The sequence below is a fragment of the Cyprinus carpio genome, chromosome B25 (genome assembly GCF_018340385.1).
Source record: "Cyprinus carpio isolate SPL01 chromosome B25, ASM1834038v1, whole genome shotgun sequence".
NCBI classification, from domain to species: domain Eukaryota; kingdom Metazoa; phylum Chordata; class Actinopteri; order Cypriniformes; family Cyprinidae; genus Cyprinus; species Cyprinus carpio.
In genome coordinates this window covers 5504036-5523149 of record NC_056621.1, presented here as the reverse complement: position 1 = coordinate 5523149, position 19114 = coordinate 5504036, and the positions used below count along the sequence as shown (strand labels likewise).

The 19114-nt window shown below is 39.0% G+C and overlaps 1 protein-coding gene and 1 pseudogene across 1 annotated transcript; one reads left to right on the top strand and one right to left on the bottom strand.

The window, feature by feature from the left end:
- Positions 1 to 223: 223 nt before the first annotated feature.
- On the top strand, positions 224 to 4536 carry LOC109045636 (serine/threonine-protein kinase pim-1-like). The gene is made up of 9 exons (XM_042752808.1): positions 224 to 331; positions 459 to 614; positions 2423 to 2663; positions 3005 to 3099; positions 3211 to 3261; positions 3391 to 3769; positions 3866 to 4042; positions 4177 to 4265; positions 4364 to 4536. Exons 1-9 carry the CDS (start codon positions 224 to 226, stop codon positions 4481 to 4483), a joined length of 1416 nt encoding a protein of 471 aa, XP_042608742.1. The 3' UTR covers positions 4484 to 4536.
- A 2525-nt stretch (positions 4537 to 7061) lies between these two features.
- LOC109045640 overlaps positions 7062 to 19114 on the bottom strand; it is a 638390-nt pseudogene continuing 626337 nt past the window's right edge.

The following is a 19114-nucleotide window of genomic DNA, read 5'->3' as shown; positions in this document are numbered from 1 at the left end:
ATATAGATATAAACTTTGTGGTTTGGAGGGTTTGTAAACAATCCATATTAAAAAAAAGATAAATCTGAAGAGACCTTCTCCATTTGAAATGGATTGTCATAACACTTTTTTATACTTGCTGGCCATAACCATTGCTTAAGCATCCCTATAGATAATGAAACCCATCTGAAGAGAGATCCTCCTTCTAGACTCCTTCTATAGTAATCAAAGCCTGCTTTTGGAGATGACCAGCACAGAGACATCTTTAGGTCCACAGCTAAGAAACGATTGCTACGTTCCTATGGCATATAACATCTACACCATGCTGAACACTCAGTTCAATATCCCTCAGGTGAGCTTTTCTATTTTCTTGTAGAGAGTTGTTGTATTGGGGGTTCAACAAATTAAAATGTTTTCTTTCTTTTGAAAGGCAAGGCAGTGGGCAAAATAATTCAAAGTGGCTTTACACTTTTTCCAAGCATTCCTCCGAGTCAGCACCTGTGCCGATATACACTGAAGATCAGGAGCAGATTGATGCAGTCCACTCTCACTTGACTTCAATTCTGGACAGCACACCCACAGTGACCAGATCAAATTCATCATGGATCTACTTTTTCCAGAGGCAGGCCTCATGTGTTAGCTGTGCTCTGCATCATGTCAGATTCACATTGTTTTAAATGTCAAGTAGTTTATCCATAATGTGAGACCATTGCTCTGAAGAGAATGGTTTTTGTGATTATTATAGAATAGACACTTTTCATTTTGTTGGAAAAAGCTAAACATGTGAAATGATACTTGGCTACTTGGGGTGTGTGATCAAGCTCAGTTCTTTCTCTGGTAGTCCATTATCTGTGCCCTGGCTTTTGTGGAAATTCTGTCCATCCTAAAGGCTAAGGAGAAATGTCTGCGAGGACCTATCATTTACTGTAAGGATGCTGTAAAGGAAAACATGGTCAAACATGACATCCTGCCATTATTCACAAATAACCATTTCTTTCTACAACTATCCAACTTTTGTTTTTTTATCAGTGAGCGGGAGCATATTGACAGGAGGACTGAACAACAATTAAAAGAGAGTCATCAACGGCAGTCATCCTAGTTCATGTTTTTAATAAATGGTGTTAATAAATAATATTGTTGTACACAAAAAAAAATTTGAGATGGCTAAATGGCCCTTGGAATTTTAGAAAAGGGTGAATAGTGTTTGTCTTTATAAAATGCTTTGTAGGACGCTGATTTGTTGTTGTATTACAATCAGTAATGAATACTAAAAATCAGTTTTAAATAAATATTACATTGATGGTTCATATGATTACACTGTATGTCTGCTATGGTTAATACCTGAATATAACTAAGCTACATGTATCATTACATTGTCCACTTGATCCAAATATGTGTATTATATATATTTTTTTAAATCACTAATTAAATGTGTAAGGTTAATGTAGGCTATTATTTTTGTCAAAAACAGTACTTCAGTTGTCTCCTGTAGGCTATGTATGTAGACCAACAGTGAATATTTACAGATATTTTAATCCGTGGTGCAGATCATATCATAATATAAAAATCATAATGTTAAATTCACACAAAAAGAACAACAACAAAACTCTCAATTAGTCAATGTCTATGGACGGAACCGTTATTAATGAAGTTTCGAGCGTCGGTTTAATCATTTCGCCGTATATCCTCCTCCCCCTACTGGACGCATCAGGAACAACAGGGACGTAAAACTGCGTGCATATAAATATACATACATACATTACACACACACACACACACACACACACACATATATATATATATACTGAACGGGATATATATATATATATATACAACTTCAAAAAAGAATAAAAATTATTTTATAAATTTTTAATTGATTTATTTTCTATAATGTTTTATGGTTAGGACTGAACGGGAATCTTTAGAAGTTCTGAGACGGTCAAAGCCTTATGACGCCACAGAGCGCGTTCGAATAGAACTCGCGGAGTATATAAAGCGCGTGACATTCTTACATTCTTTGTGGGTTTGTTGTAGTGGTCGGTGAGTTTTCACAGCGATGGGACAGCGAGTGACAAAAGTGAGTCCGATGACGGTTGGAGAGGTGTACGATAAACATCTTAGTACACCCCCAAAACCCAGCACCAACACGGAGCTACAACATCCTCGTCCCCGCGATGAGACCCCTGTTGGTGCTGCTGGAGGAGGAGGAGAGGAAAGAGGGGAGGAAGAGGAGAGGAAGGAGGAGTAGGAAGGAGGAGAGGAAGGAGGAGAAGGAGAGGAAGGAGGAGTAGAGAAAGGAGTAGAAGGAGAGGAAGGAGGAGTAGGAGGAGAGGAAGGAGGAGGAGTAGAAGGAGAGGAAGGAGGAGTAGGAGGAGAGGAAGGAGGAGGAGTAGAAGGAGAGGAAGGAGGAGGAGTAGAAGGAGAGGAAGGAGGAGTAGGAGGAGAGGAAGGAGGAGGAGTAGGAAAAGGAGGAGAGGAAGGAGGAGAGGAGGAGGAGAAGGAGAGGAACGAGGCAGAGAGAGTGAAGGAGAAAAGAAAGAGAAAGAAGTGGTGGCGGAGGCTGCGCTCTTTCTTCAGAGCTGCCAAAAAACACCCAGAGAGCAGCTCAGGTCAGAGAGAGCAGGAGCAGCAGCAGGATGAGGGACAGAAGAGGAAGGTGGCATGGGCAGGAAGAACTAGTGATGGTACATGACAGACACATCCATCTTATGAAAATGAATACCATCAAACACAATATCAAAAAAAGTACACATCAGCACATATTCAAAAATCTACATCAAGGCCATGATTAGATCTTTATTCCTTTACATGTTAAAACATAGCCTAAAATTATATGTATGTACTAAAATATGATAAAAGTATTTAATATAGTCTGTATTAATTAAAATACAGTCTTTAAAATAGTAATCATATGAAATAAGATTTAGATTAAATAAGTTAAATATATTTTAGGTTAAATACAGCTTGACACGTTACAAGACACTGCTGTCACTTTGAAAGTTCGTGTTGTTTTATCTTTTAATAGACTACATCTTCAGTCGCTACACCGTTGGTGATCAGCTGGGGAAAGGTGGTTTTGGTGTGGTGTACGAAGGCAGACGTTTGGATGATGATCTTAAAGTAAGTTAATATAAATAACACATTATCAAGCTAGAAAATGTTTGCCCTGTATTATCCTCATCCTTTTCTCTTTTAGTGTACCTTAAGTTCATTTTTTTTTTTGTTCATCAGGTGGCTTTGAAGTATGTAATGAAGACCCAGCACACGGAATGTATATTCATTGTAAGTACATTGCACTTTAAACAATATAAAAGATCTCATATTAACAAATGAATTGAATTGAATTTAACAAAAATTCCTATTTGGAAAACCATCTCCATCTAACCATCATAAGAACTGTCTGTCTTCTAGCCTGATCATCCAAAACCTCTTCCAAAAGAGATCGCCCTCACCATCCTGGCAAACAAAGGTCCCAGAGTGCCAGAAATTATCAGGCTGCTGGACTGGACAGACCACCCTGACCACTTCGTCATGGTCCTCGAATGTCCCTCTCCCTGTGAGAATCTTGTGGAGTTCATCAGGCATCACGGTGGAAGCCTCGACGAGGAGAAAACACGGCAGATCATGTGGCAGGCGGCTCGCGCTGCAAACATGTGCCACCTCCGTGGAGTGTTCCACCGTGACATCAAACTTGGCAACCTTTTGATAAACAGGGAGACATCCGAAGTCAAGCTGATTGACTTCGGATGTGGGGACATTTTGAGGAGGACACCATACAGGTCATACTCTGGTATGTATGATATAATTAATGTCTTCTAATAGATACAGAAAAATCATGCTGCATTAAAGCAGACTTACACTTTATACAATCTCCTCTCTCCTCCAGGCACAGCACTTTACTCCCCTCCAGAGTACCACAGCAGGGGGAAGTACTACGGCGGGCCGGCTACGGTCTGGTCACTAGGGACTGTGATGTTTACATTGTTGTGTGGACACTTCCCTAGTGACTATGACCTGTTCCTGCTGCAGTGCAAGCGCTGGTCCATACCCGGCCTGTCAAAAGGTGAAATCTGCATCTCCAAAAATTAATAACTAAGAATCATACAAAACATCTTAGAGCTTAGAATAACATGATCAAACAGAGCAGATGTGAAGTGTGAGGTAGTAATCAGATGTCTTTGCCGTCTTCCTGCACAGAATGCTGTGACCTCCTCAGGGCTCTCCTGCACGAGAAGCCAAGCCAGAGACTTGGTCTGGGGCGAATCATGTCCCACAATTGGTTTAAGGTAGTGAATCTAAGATCAGCTATAAAGAATTAATATCCTCATGAGTCATGAGAAAGAACTAAAGAGTCAAACCTCCTCTGTTTTTTTCTGCACCCAAGACCATCTCAGTCCCAGAGATACCCGTCTCAGCAACCCTGGTCTCCGAGCTCCACAGTGTGTCTGTCCAGACCCAGGGTTTCTTGTCAAAAGCTGCACAAGACATTAAAAAGCCATTATAGCAGCCACGGGGGGTGCTGACATTGGTACCTGGTCTACAAGCTCCATATCAGAAATAAAGAACTATATTTGAAATTGAGGTTTTTGTTTAGTTGTTAAGCAGATGCTTCAACCCAAAGCATTTCACAAATGAGGAACATCACAAACTATTAATAAAAAACAAAAACAAATAAAAGTCTCAATAATACTCACAGAGCCATAATGGCAAGGTAAGTAGAAGCAGAGGAAATACAGGTAAGAAAAACATGTTGTTTGTCGTCTGCCATGGATCTGAGGAATCACACTCAGTCTCAGGGTTTTGTTTCCAGAAGATAGACTTTATTTCAGAGAGAAACAAAGCCGAGAGGTTCTCTGCGAGAAGATCTCCCGAATGTTAGATGGGATCTCCTTATATACAGTTTTTCTGGTATTCAGGGTAAGGCGTGTTCAGTATAGTTTTCTTATACATACAATGTGATTCCTCCCTAGAGAGTAGGGGCCACCAAGACTTGTTTTGCTGAAGAACAAGGCCCACTTGTATGTTTTCAGATGTTTCTCATCTGGGGCTGTACATCCTTGCCACGTAGGCCTCTTTCTTCCTACACATAGACTATAGGATTATAATAAAAATCTTCTACATTTCCCCCCTTTGAGACTTAGTAAGTCTCACATTTGATTATTTTTATCCAGAGTGCTACTCCATAATTCAGTCTTATTAGTTAACACTACCTAGTGACTAAATAGGTCACACTGTATTATCACCAGTGACTAGATTATGTAATCCCACTCTGGAGGGAGCAGTTGGACCAAACATCTCCCTCCACACTTGACTAGGAGGGAGTAAAAGATCCAGCCTCCCTAAACCTTTCTTTAATAGATAACAATGTTATAAGCATGAGCATGCAATTGGTTCAGCACTTGCCTGTGGTTGTCACAGTTATGTATAAAAGACATAAAAATACTTACAAAACACAACACATTGAATATCACAAGATTATAATAGTTGATATTCAGCCCAGATACCCTATGCATCGTAGAGGGCCACCCTGGGCAGAAGTTAGGCTATCACTTACACCCAGGGTATGGTTCATCTTTAGACCTCTTCATCGTCCTTGTTAAGAGTCACTAGAATCATCATCAAAAGTTTGTTCATTTAAGTTTAGTTTGTTTAGCCATCCTTCATAATATTCCTCCAGGCTCCTTTCTGTGATCATTTGTTGATTATTTGGGACTTTTATCACTTCCATTTGCTTAGCAGTAGCATTGACGATTAATGTTTTTAATATAGGTATTTGATTGTCTTTGGTTCTGTTGAGTTGATATCTTTATTACTTTTGTTCAAACAGGCATTCCACACGAAAAGCGGTGTCAATTTGCATGCGAGGTGAAGAGTCAGCATGAGTACTTGATTTTGCATTATTAGGCCTTGATAGTCATCAGGCATGTCAAAACAATGTGCATCTGCCAAATAATCTTCAGTGAAGTAGCGTGCAACAAGGTTTCCTTGATTTACGCCAGAATCTTGTGAGTCTTTTGTTATCCCACATGTTCATAGGGGCTGAATTATATCCCACAGACTCAACTGACTGACTTCTCTTTTGTATGATTTCATGAATCTCTTCAGAACTTTCTTCAATATTTTGCCACAGACTCAACTGACTGACTTCTCTTTTGTATGATTTCATGAATCTCTTCAGAACTATAGAATTGTACTTGTTTGACCTAGAACACCAAATTTGTAGCTATCTCCCTTCCTAACAAATTGACGGAGTTGATTTGATACCAGATGGTCATGTTATACTTTTGATTTTTTTTTGGAACACAACTGGAGCTGTTATTGGAATATCATTGCAAGATATGATCATAGAAATAATAATAATAATGATAATAATAAATAGTGTGCATACTAATTACAGCCTAGATATTGTATGCAGCCTAATTTGCATGCATCAGGGAGCCACAGCCGCTCTCAAACTGCTGGTATTGAAATTGCGTTTGAATGTGCGCACACATCCTTTTTAGTTTCGCTTTCGTGATCGGTACCATAGGTGCTGAGTGCACATTGCATTCTACAAGATTTGTCAGACACTTACAATGCATGTCCACGAACGGTTTTAATTAATACATGTAGGGACATCATGTTATGGAATTCAAAAAATGTAAGTGAATTATATGGCTTCAGACGAAGCTTGACTATTTTATGGTGTTTTTGGACCCGGGAAAAATAGTCTGCAGAAGGTTTATTGCATGGAAAAAAGTGAGAAGATTCTTCTTATTTACTTTAATAGTAGTCTCAGCTTTGTGCTGCTGTTCTAATTTACTGAAAGTTTAACTTGAACATGTTTGTGTATGAACGTAACCAAAAACAAACAGGATTCTGCTGCTGTGTGAAGATATCCTCAGTGTGAAACCGGTCCAAAAGCTGAAGATAAACACTGACACACACACACACACACACACACACACACACACACACACACACACATTTTATGGTGTTTTTTTGACACACATAGTACAATAGTAGTCACACACACACATACACCACAAACAGTATTCTGCTGCTGTGTGACACCCGGTCCAACTGACCACACACAACAACTATAAGAAACAAGAAAAGGTTTTGTTTAATCCTGATTCAAATTCTGTTCCATTTCAAAACATTTCCATACAAGCTTTAAAATATGCTGTATAATAACATGGTCTTGATTTAAGCTAATAAAGAACACCATTTTAATAAAACACTCATTTAAATGGTTAATAAAACACCAAGGGTTCTTTGGTCTTCTGACGGATCAGGTTGTAGAAACACTGACGTCTTCAGATTCCCAGAGTCTCTTTGGTCACCTGACATCCGAGCAGGACATTCCCCTCACACACACACTGAGACAGATCTCCCACTGAAACACACACACACACACTCAAATCATCAGTGTGTGTCAAAGAACTGAAGATATCTGCTGAAACGTCTCTTGATGAACGCTGACTGAATGAATGTGGTCTGGAATGGAGATCTCACCTTTCTGAGAGCCGATCCATGATGCTGCCTTCATGGCCACAAACTGCCACTCCACCTGCTGCTCTCTTTTACAGCCGTATAACCAGATCAGAGCCAGCAGAGTGGCCCATACTGACCCATCCACCTGTGTACAAACCATCATGCACTGCATTTGTTACTGGACACTGCACACAATCAGCACTGTCTCATTATTTCATCACATCTCTCACCTGTGCTGGTTTCTGATTGGTCAGCTCATCCTCCGTCTTCCCAAACACATCAGCCAGTGTGGCGTCCAGATCCCAGCAGCCGGACGCCTTTTGCAGAGGAAACCAGCTGCAGTAACAGGTCTGCAGGTGAATACACGTACAGAGAGAAAGAAGTTCATGCGTTGTTGGAAAACCTGTTCAACAAAAATCCTGTAATAGTCAGTAAAAATATATAAAATTGGACAAAATGATGAGCAAAACATTACTGATATTTACACAAAAACGGGAACACGATAAGCAATAGGTGCAGTAGTGTTCTTGTTTTTTTGTTAATAATAAAATTAGTGTAATGTAATGTCTTTATTCTTGTGTTTTTTTGCCTCTTTATCATTGTTTAGTTGTTTTGACCTTGATATATATATAACATTCTCACTATTATTGCAATGTATAACATTTATGAAAATTTATGTGTGAAACACCCCTATGGTGATCTACTACATTTGTCAAAATGTTCAGTATACAACATATAATCAAATAAAAAAAGGACACACATTTATTTCACTATATTAGTTTATATCCCCACCCCATCCCCTAAGCAAAACACTACATTTAAATTAAAACGGACATTGCACAGACTTCCATTGATTTTATATCAGGAGATGATATTTGATAATATCAATGATATTTTATATCCCCAACCCATCCCCTAAGCAAAACACTACATTTAAATTAAAACATGTTTTGGCTGATTTATAAGCCTTTTTAACTAGTGAAGACCAGTAAAATGTCAATTTAATTCACTGCATACGTGAGAACATTTGACCCTCACAAGAATAGTTAAAACAAGTACACACACACACACACACACACACAGACAGACACAGACACACGACACACAAACAGACAGACACACAAACACACACAGACAGACACACAAACACAGAGACACACACACGTCAATCACTGTGGAATTATTGCCTTACCTTCTGTTACTCCAGTCATCTGTTCTGGAGCAAATGTAAAAGACAGAACACAAGAGAATTAGCCTTTTTCACACTTCAGTGTTTCTGGCTTCTGGACTGGGGCTTGCAGGGTAAATGTTTTTCTGGTGACAACTGCGGCCGTACTTAACAAGAATGAGTTTGAGAATCAAATTATAAAAGTTATAAAAATGCTTGAACTGACTTAAAAAAACTCAAAAAATCTCAAAAATAACACAAATAACAATCTGCCACACCTCCAAACACAAAATTCAAGTTTGTTCGATTCTAAATGGTAGCAATTATAATTCAGTTCGTTTTGCTGTTGTTTGGTGCTGGCTGGGCTATATCCATGCGTTTGTATTTATATATACATAAATGTACACCGTATACACACATTATGTAAACAAAAACTTTTATTTTGGATGTGATTAATCGCGATTAATTCTTTTGACAGCACTAATAAAAAGGGATGTCGGAGATGGAGAACAGTCAGCGGTCTGAGTGGCATAAGAGTGACAAACCAGTAAAATGTTATTTCTTTGTAGATTATGTAACAACCACTTGGAAAACAGACATAACAGAAAAGCCTAGAAGCATTATTTGAGAAAAAGGTGCCGACAAGTCTCCAAAACTTAAAAAGTACATTTCTAAAACACAAGTCCTCCAAAATGACAGTATGTTTCTGTTTCTTTTTCAGAGCAAAAATTAATAGTAGTAATGAACACATTTATGATCAGAGCAAAAAAGAAACATTTGTTTAATAATCTCTGAAAGATAAATGAATTGTACATCACAGTGAATAAAGTTGGGGAAAGGGTGTGTGTGTTTGATTTGACACTTACTCTTCATTACCAATGCTGAATAAACATCCTTCTCTGAGCATTTCAACTTTTGGGAATCTGCTGCATCTGTCAAAAACACAACAGCACATTCAGATATTAAGAAATAAAAGAGAACAAACAGAAGTAATAAATACACAAACAAGAAAAGCTCTGAAAGAGTCAGTATAATTTATCTTACCATGATTACGAGACAGGGCTTGACGCAGTTTCCCTAAAAAACAAATTAATTTCACATCTTGTTAACTGTTAAGTGACAGAAACTCGTTTAGTGCTCTCTGTTTAGTGCTGTGGTTTGGTGAGGCTTATAAACAAATAATTAAAATGGAAATCATGAATTAAACATATACAAAAGTGTCTGTGAATGTTACATTTGGAAGGGTCTATGCTAATTAGAGATTCTTTTACCACCAAAAGACATTTACATTTAAATTTGAAAGGGGGAAATTGTTTTTTGTCTGGTGATACCTAGACACCATTCACTTACAACATGATCATATGACAACAATATAGCATACTGGTTTGAATCATTTAGTGTGTGTGTGTGTGTGTGTGTGTGTGTGTGTGTGTGTGTGTGTGTGTGTGTGTGTGTGTTTGTGTGTGTGTGTTTTGTACCCTTTAGTTTGCCTACAGGTTTTTCATGACAAGACGGCGCAGCTACAGTCTTAGAAATTAAATCTCTGCAAATGACAACAATCGTTAAATTATGAGGTGACTTGACATTAGTGTTTCGTAAAAACTTGTAAATTAAACTTTCACACAAACATCACAAAAACATGTCTATCACTGAAGTAATTGCCTTACTTTTCAAAATCCCAGGAACCTGTTCGGGTACACATGGAAAAGACAGAAAACAAGAAAATGAATGTCTCTATAGCAAAACTGAATGACTACATTTCCACACCTATAATGCACTGTGCAGGTTGCCTTCCAAAGCCACTCCTAGTCTGCTATGGACAGGCTTGACCAGAGTCACCTATGGCCTTACTTTAGTAGGAAATACTTCTAAGAAAACTTTTAGTCACAATGGTGTGGACTTGTATTGTTCCCGGGTTCAAGAATTCAAAGAGTGAATATTTAGCAGGAGTGAGAGTTACTATCAGTTTCCAGTGAAGGATTTCAGAGCATTGTAGGCAGTGGCTAAAATGGTAAATATGGAGATAACACAGGGGCGGAAAATATGAAAAAACCTAAACCTTAAAACTGGATGACACAGTGTTTTAGGCCAATGGAAAAAATGAAAATTAATTCAATCAGTTCAACAGAAAGTCAGATAAATGGGAAAAAAGGAATGGGGAGCACCTTCTGCTCAACCCTGAATCGCGTTCTGTTGCCAAAATGTTCCATTTTTACCATTAATGTTGTTTAAGGAGTAGACAAAGTATGAGAAAGTTTTCAGTGATAAACCTACACTTACAATAACTGATGTATTAACTATTTGCCAGCCCGACTGCCCACAGGCAGAGATACAAAAATGCTGAAATACAATCTGTGGTTTTCATAAAAACTGCAAAAGTACAACAGTGACGACACAAAAAGCAGGTTGAAAATCTGCATCTTACATTTTAACAGAGGTGTATTTACCTTTCCGTGAAACACAGGCCTTTCGTAAAGCTACAAACAGAGAAACCAAAGGTCTAAAAAGATTCTGATAGTTTTAGGCACATCTTAACATCATTATTAAAAACATATCATTACACCAGAAGGTAATAACATCCCCCCACCCCACCCCACTCCCCCAAACTATTAACTGAAGTTCACTTACTTAGCCGTGGGGCACATTTAGTTGGGACCCCTTTCACTACAAATATGTTGGGTACAGGTAGAGAAAGCAAAGGTCAGAACAGATTCTGAAGAAACAGCCAAGAACAGACACATCCAACAGATCTCACAAACAAGAAAATCTTTAGAACAGGGATGGATTGATATGGACATGTTTAGTCCAAATGGAACCTAAGGTCAATACCTGCATTACTGAACTGGACGTGTCAGCAGGTTTCAAATGCTGCATTATAAGACATTTTGCTCATAGCTGATGTTTCTGCTTTAAATGAACTGTGTGTTTCTTTTACACACATAATAGTTGAACAATGTTATTAACTTCGACTCCTGAGTCGGCAGCACCACACGCATATGTCGTGGTACCCTCGTGAAAGCGCGTCAAAGACTGCAATGGAAAAGAAGAATTTGTTCTCTCATTTTGGAGTTCTCATGCTCCATTTAAAAGAGAAGACACGCTTGGAGTGAACAACGCATTTCTTACCATTTGCATTAAGAAACAAGTAACAGCAGGAATGTCGCCAAGTGTAACTATAAGTAAAAGTACATTTTTGTCATTAAAAATGTGTTTGATCAGGTGTCCCCAAGATCGAATCCCGCCTCATAGAGCTTTCCCGTTCCCACCCCCCATCTCTCTCTCTCTCTCTCTCCCACTCACTTCCTATCTCTACTGTGCTGTCAAGGAAAAATACAAAAGAAAGTGTTTGAGTAGTGAGAAAGTACCCACTGTTAAATGTACTGTTAATAGTACATATTTTTCAAACATTTACTTAAATAAATGTAAGAGTAAATATAGCATGTTACAACCCACCTGGCTTCCAAGGAGTTTGTGCAGCTGCAGACTGAAAACCATAGGTCAGAACAGACCGGGATTTGGGGAAATAGCCAGAAACTGCAATAAAACAGACACATCCAAAAGAACTAGCAAACAAGAAAAGCTTGGAATGGGACGGGGATGATATGTAAATTTTTGGCTCAAACTGATTTTAGTATAAACCTCAAGGAAAAGACCCTTTATTTGTGTATAGATTGTTTTGTTTGTTAATGAACACAATTCAAATATACTCCCATTAAATCTGATATCAGAACTGCTTTTATCATTCAGTCAGTTTTAGTTATTGTTACTGAATTAGATGTTAGTAGACACTTGTAATAGTAAACAACACAAATACATTCTGACAGGTAAAAGAAACCCACAAACTAAAAAGAGAACTAGTTACCACATCCTCCTTCAAAAAAAATTCATATCTGAATGAGGTCAACTCAACACACATATGTACACAGACAATGAGAGCACTAACCGTATGTCGGCACTCTTCTCTGCAGCAGGGGTCCTTTCACAGTCTGTCTGCTGTCTTTATTCACAGCAATGAAGGCTGTATGAACACTGCTCACTCCTGCCTGAACACTGAGCTCCACCATCCTGCTCCTGATGCCCTCAACATCTGCAGCTCCTGACCTCTCCTCCTGCTCCAGAGAACGGATCAGGGTCCGAGCCGCCAGCCGGTGAATAGACAACCTGCAAGAAACATGGAGGAAAACAGTAAAAAAGTGTTTATTAGGATTTAATGTTTCATTATATTACATTAAAAATGCATGTATTCAGCCGATGCTTTTATTCAAAGTGATGTACATTGCATTAAAAGTATACATTTATCAGTACATGCATTCCCTGGGAATCCAACCTAAGGCAGTTGTGGCCTATTGGTTTTGCATTGTATCCGCAATAATCTACTGTTTGAGCTACATCAAAACAATCTTATTTCTTTTCAAAACAAACCACTTAACCCACTCTAATTCAACATTTTTCTATATGCATAATCGTATCTTACCCTGTTTCCTCAGTTGGTTTGAGGCATAAGTGGAGCTGGTTTGTTACTGGTTGATCTTTAAGACTGTATTTGACTGTCACTGTTCCCTCAGAGCCTCCTGAACTCTATGAAAGAGAAAAGGCAGATTTTTATAATCTAAATGAAAGACACTGTTTTTTTTCATTCTCATTAAAGAAAAACATGCTAAATCATCTCACCTCTCCTTTAAGCTGGGCATAAATGAGTGTCCTTTGACCCTGGAAGAGCACATTGATGGGTGGAGACAGTATGTCAACAGTAACATCATCTGGAAGGGTCCAATCCACAGAGATATTAAGCACAGCGGGCTGCAGAGCAAACCCTGAGCGACTGCATCACCTGATATAGTTTGAAGAGAAAGAGAAACCATTGAGACATTTGACTAGGAAACATTTGTGCCTGTGAAATCCAGTGGAGAGCTTTACTTTGGGCTGCATGCGGTCGGTGTCTGTGATGAACTGAGCGTGACCAGATCCCTCTTTGGCCATTCCTGTGATGAGGGCAGCACTCGCACCCTCACCAATCCCGAATGAGAAACACCTGAAGACACGATACACTCTGTTACTGTTAGTGATGAAGATATGAATGATGGACAGATCAAACCCAGCAGACCTTTACCTGTGAGAGTGAACGTGACTTTTCACCAGATCCAGCACCTCTTTAGTGTTAAACACCTCTCCATCAGTGAAGACAAACAGCTGAAGAGAGAAAAACAGTCTTAAAACACTTTGATCGGTACAGTGCATGGTTCAGATGCACAGTGAGGTGTTGTACCTGTCTCGGGTGATCAGGGTAACAGGGCTGACTGTAGATGTGTTTTAGAGGCTGTAATATCTCTGTGCCGCCCATGTCTGCTTTCATTTCCTTCACTCTCTTCAGAGCCTTATCCACTGTGTCCTGATTGTACTCAACACTCTGACTGCAAAGACACAGAAAAAACATCTCATCTCCAGTGACTCATTTCAATACTGAATATTTATGAGTGAAGATCTAGATACTAACGGGAAGAAGGACTCAAAACGAGAGCCAAATCCATAGATATTGAAGTAGCATCCCACGGGCAGACTCTTCAACAGTAACAGCAGAGTGTCCTACAGAGAGACATGGACAAATATTCAAGTGTGTCTCATCTGAATATACGTCAACAGTCAAAAGCGCAAATTAAACCTTACCTTTGCACTTTCAATTCGAATCTGTGATCCTTTCCCATTATGCATCATGTCTCCCATACTGCCTGATCTGTCAATCACAAAAACAAACTCGCCTCGAGATGCCAATGATGACATCACTTCCTCTGGGAATTCTGGGTACAAACTTATCATGACCACTGTGTCCCTCATCAGAGAACCTGAAATAAAGAGAAATGACACACTATACACTTATACTATACACTATGTACTCTACCTTTCAGTTTATTAATCTTACAAGGTAAATTTGTTATCTAATATCAATGTCTGATACCCCTTACCTGGCGGGGCAGTGGTCACTCCTGCCTCCAGTATAGCAGATGGCTGATGGGTATCCTGATAGTACACAAACAGCTCAACGTCCTTATCAAACATGTGACCAGGACTCAGATTCACCTGCACACACAAACAACACATGTATAAAACTGCTCTGCTCACACATCCAGATAAACACATGAAGACACACAGTACCGTAGCCTGAGTGTGATCAGAGTGGAGGAACACGAGAGGATCCAGAGTGCAGCTGGACTCTAGTTTGGAGATGGGCTTTGGAGAGCTCACATGAACACTGAGAGTCAGCGTGTAGGGAACAGCTCCTGATGATGAAATCTCTGAGACTATACCAGCAGCTGAACCTGACACACACACACACACACACACACACACACACACACACACAAATAGAGTGTGTTAGAATCAGCTTCTCTGCTCTAATAAAGTGTGTGTCCGAGCTGCTGTAGTACCTGCTGGTGTGTATCGGGGGTTGAGTACAGCTGGCAGACAGAAGCGCAGCGAGTGGTCTCCCTGCACAGCGAGCTCGGTGACATAGATGATGGTGACGGCAGCATTCTGACCCGCCGACAGACACCCGACACTCAGTCTGAACACATCAGGACTCTCTGAGCTCTCTTCCAACAGAAACGCCTGCTGACCCGAACTCACAGCATCATCATACCGATCCCTCGCCTGCAGGAGTTACATGGATTTACATGATGTACAGTATAAATATATGCAACTGAGCTGCAGTTTGTATTTGGACTCACGGTTTCTCTGTCCTGCACCTCTGCCACAATCTCCTGCTCTCCGATCTTGGCACTGAAGTGGCAGACAGCAGCATCAGCAGGCAGAGGGAAGACGAACAAGGCCTCCAGGGGGCGATCTTCCTCATTCACATACTGCAGAGTGGAGGAGACTGTGGCTACATGATCCTGAACCAGAACCTGCACTGAGATGCTCTTCAGAGGCACTGAGGCACACAAACCAACACAACAACATCACAAATACAGCAGAACATCACAAATATACCTCATACGGGTTGATTAAAAAAATTAGAAGACACTTTACACTTTCAAACAAACATGAACGTATAAATATATAATTAAAGTTTTGTTAACAAAAGAGAACGGGACATGTGACAACTTGCTCCATATGACATTAAAGAAAAATACAATTCTTAATAGGAAGAACATACTTTCGGTTTAAATGAACCTTAATTACAATAATTAAAGACCTCGCGACTAACTTTCCTGTATGGAAACAGCTCTTACACATATTTAAAAAAAAATAATTTAGGAAACGGTAAAAGTAAACAGGTGAACTCATACCTGGCACATTGTTCTCGGAGAGAAGACCGCAGTTCTCCATTCTCACGCTCCGTTAGAGGAAATGACTAAAAGACCTACTTCAAAAGTGAAAGAAAGTGAAAATCAAACCCTACTGCCTTTAACTCTGCTTCAAATATTCCCAGACAGACTCATATAACGAGCAAATCTATGTTTTGAGAGCTTCGTTTGAGGAAGAGAGACGATTTCTGTCGCTGCAGCTTTAATTTAGTAATCACGCGAAGTGAAACTTTATGCCGTCAGATTCCAACAGATTGTAATCAAATCTGAACATTTAACTCGATGAATAGATGCCCTCTACTGGAGAAACTAACAACATGACAAATCCACTGACAGCTATAAAAAATACATGCTGGCCAGAAATCTTGAGATGTCAAAATGTAGCCCCAAAAAGTGACACGTAGGCCACATGAATGTCACCTCATTAGCAAAACAATAGACATATTCTTTCAGTAGTTTATTTAATTTTCATTTTAAACAAGACAAAAATATTAACAATAACAACTGCTATCAATAATAAAAATGTCCCATACAGCAAAAAAAATAAATAAATAAAAAAAAAAAAAACAACAACAATATATATATATATATATATATATATATATATATATATATATATAATATATATATATATATATATATATATATATATATATTATATATCATATTATAAAGTGAGTCCGATGACGGTTGGAGAGGTGTACGATCAACATCTTAGTACACTCCCAAAACCCAGCACCAACACGGAGCTTCAACACCCTCATCCCCGCGATGAGACCCCGATTTTAAAAATCTATGACTGCAGGTATTTCACACAGTAAAACAACATTTCATATAATAGAGAAGAGATTCTCACTAATACACCTTCCACAGAAAACCAGGATTTCCCCTCGCCTGACTACAGCAGGACACGACTTACACATTATTCAGTCCCACTCCTGTCACTTCAAACCCATGTGCTGCTGTTTTTTTTTCTTCTGTGGAACAAAAAATAAATGAAAAAACATTTTCTGAATTATGCAGCTCCAGTCCTGTACTATTACTGTTAAGCTCCAAAAAGATAAAAATAACTCTACATGAATCAGTCCATATGATTTGTACCCTATATTCCAAGTCACATGAGGAAATTACATTTAAGTTGTTATTTTACAATCACCAATACTCATTATTTAAATTCAAGTATGGAGCGTTAATGAAATAAATTTCTTCTTGGACTTCTGATGCATCAGGATGTAGAAACACTGACGTCTTCAGATTCCCAGAGTCTCTTTGGTCACCTGACATCCGAGCAGGACATTCCCCTCACACACACACTGAGACAGATCTCCCACTGAAACAACACACACACACACACACACACACACACACACACACACACACACACACACACTCAAATCATCAGTGTGTGTCAAAGAACTGAAGATATCTGCTGAAGCGTCTCTTGATGAACGCTGACTGAATGAATGTGGTCTGGAATGGAGATCTCACCTTTCTGAGAGCCGATCCATGACGCTGCCTTCATGGCCACAAACTGCCACTCCACCTGCTGCTCTATTTTACAGCCGTATAACCAGATCAGAGCCAGGAGAGTGGCCCATACTGACCCATCCACCTGTGTACAAACCATCATGCACTGCATCTCTTTACTGGACACTGCACACAATCAGCACTGTCTCATTATTTCATCACATCTCTCACCTGTGCTGGTTTCTGATTGGTCAGCTCATCCTCCGTCTTCCCAAACACATCAGCCAGTGTGGCGTCCAGATCCCAGCAGCCGGACGCCTTTTGCAGAGAAACCAGCTGCAGTAACAGGTCTGCAGGTGAATACACGTACAGAGAGAAAGAAGTTCATGCGTTGTTGGAAAACCTGTTCAACAAAAATCCTGAAATTGTCAATAAAAATATTTAAATAATAATAAAATAATCTCTGAAAGATAAATGAAGTTGTACATCACAGTGAATAAAGTTGGGGAAAGGGTGTGTGTGTTTGATTTGACACTTACTCTCCCCATCAGAAATAATAAATACACAAACAAGAAATGAGCATTTAAACCTTTGGGAATCTGCTACATCTGCCAAAAAGAAATAAAAAACACACAAACAATAAGAAATAAAAGTGAACAAACAGAAATAATAAATACACAAACAAGAAAAGCTCTGAAAGAGTCAGTATAATTTATCTTACCATGATTACGAGACAGGGCTTGACGCAGTTTCCCTAAAAAACAAATTCATTTCACATCTTGTTAACTGTTAAGTGACATAAATTCGTTTAGTGCTCTCTGTTTAGTGCTGTGGTTTGGTGAGGCTTATAAACAAATAATTACACTTCCAGTTTTGTAAAAAGCAATGAAAACAACAATAGTTTTTCCAAACATTGCATACTTCACTCTTTCACAAAACTAATATTACATTGAGATGCACTTACTCAGCAGTGATTTAGATTTAGTTTGTTCAGATGCCGGTTTCTGAGCCGGTTGAGCGGCTACAAGCAGAGAAAACAAAGGTCAGAACAGATTCAGATCTGAAGAATCAGCCAAGAACAGACACATCCAACAGAACTAAAACAAGAAAAGCTCTGGAATAGGGATGGATTGATATGAACATGTTTGGCCCGAAAACAGTTTTGCTACTGCCTTTGTTTTGTTTTGATTGTCACTGAACCCATAAAAAGATGAACACTCAGCACTTTTAGCAATCAGTCTTTTCTAGTAAATTCTTTTCAGCAAATACCACAAACACTTTCTTGCAGGCACAAGAAACTGGCACAGATTAAAAAGAACCACTTACCACATCCTCCTTAAAAAATAAAAACCTATACATTTTACATCTTAATGAGGTCACATCAACACCTCAAATGCATTAAAAACTAACGTAGCAAGCATGTGGAATCCTTGGCTTCATGGAAACACAAAAAACATGCATACAGACACATTAAGAGCATTAAAACTGAAAAGAGATGATGTCTATATTTTTTTTTATTTTACCAGAGAAGGCTCCTTAATCCATCTCTAAAAAACAAAAACATTCAAAATGAGCTGCTCATACCAAATGTAAACTTAAACTACAAAGAAACAAACAACTGCATAATTTTAGCTAGATTTTTAAACATTTTGTAAACCCTGGGTCTTTCTAAACCCTGGGTAAATGAAATCCTGGGTCTATATTTCAGATTGCTCGATGTACT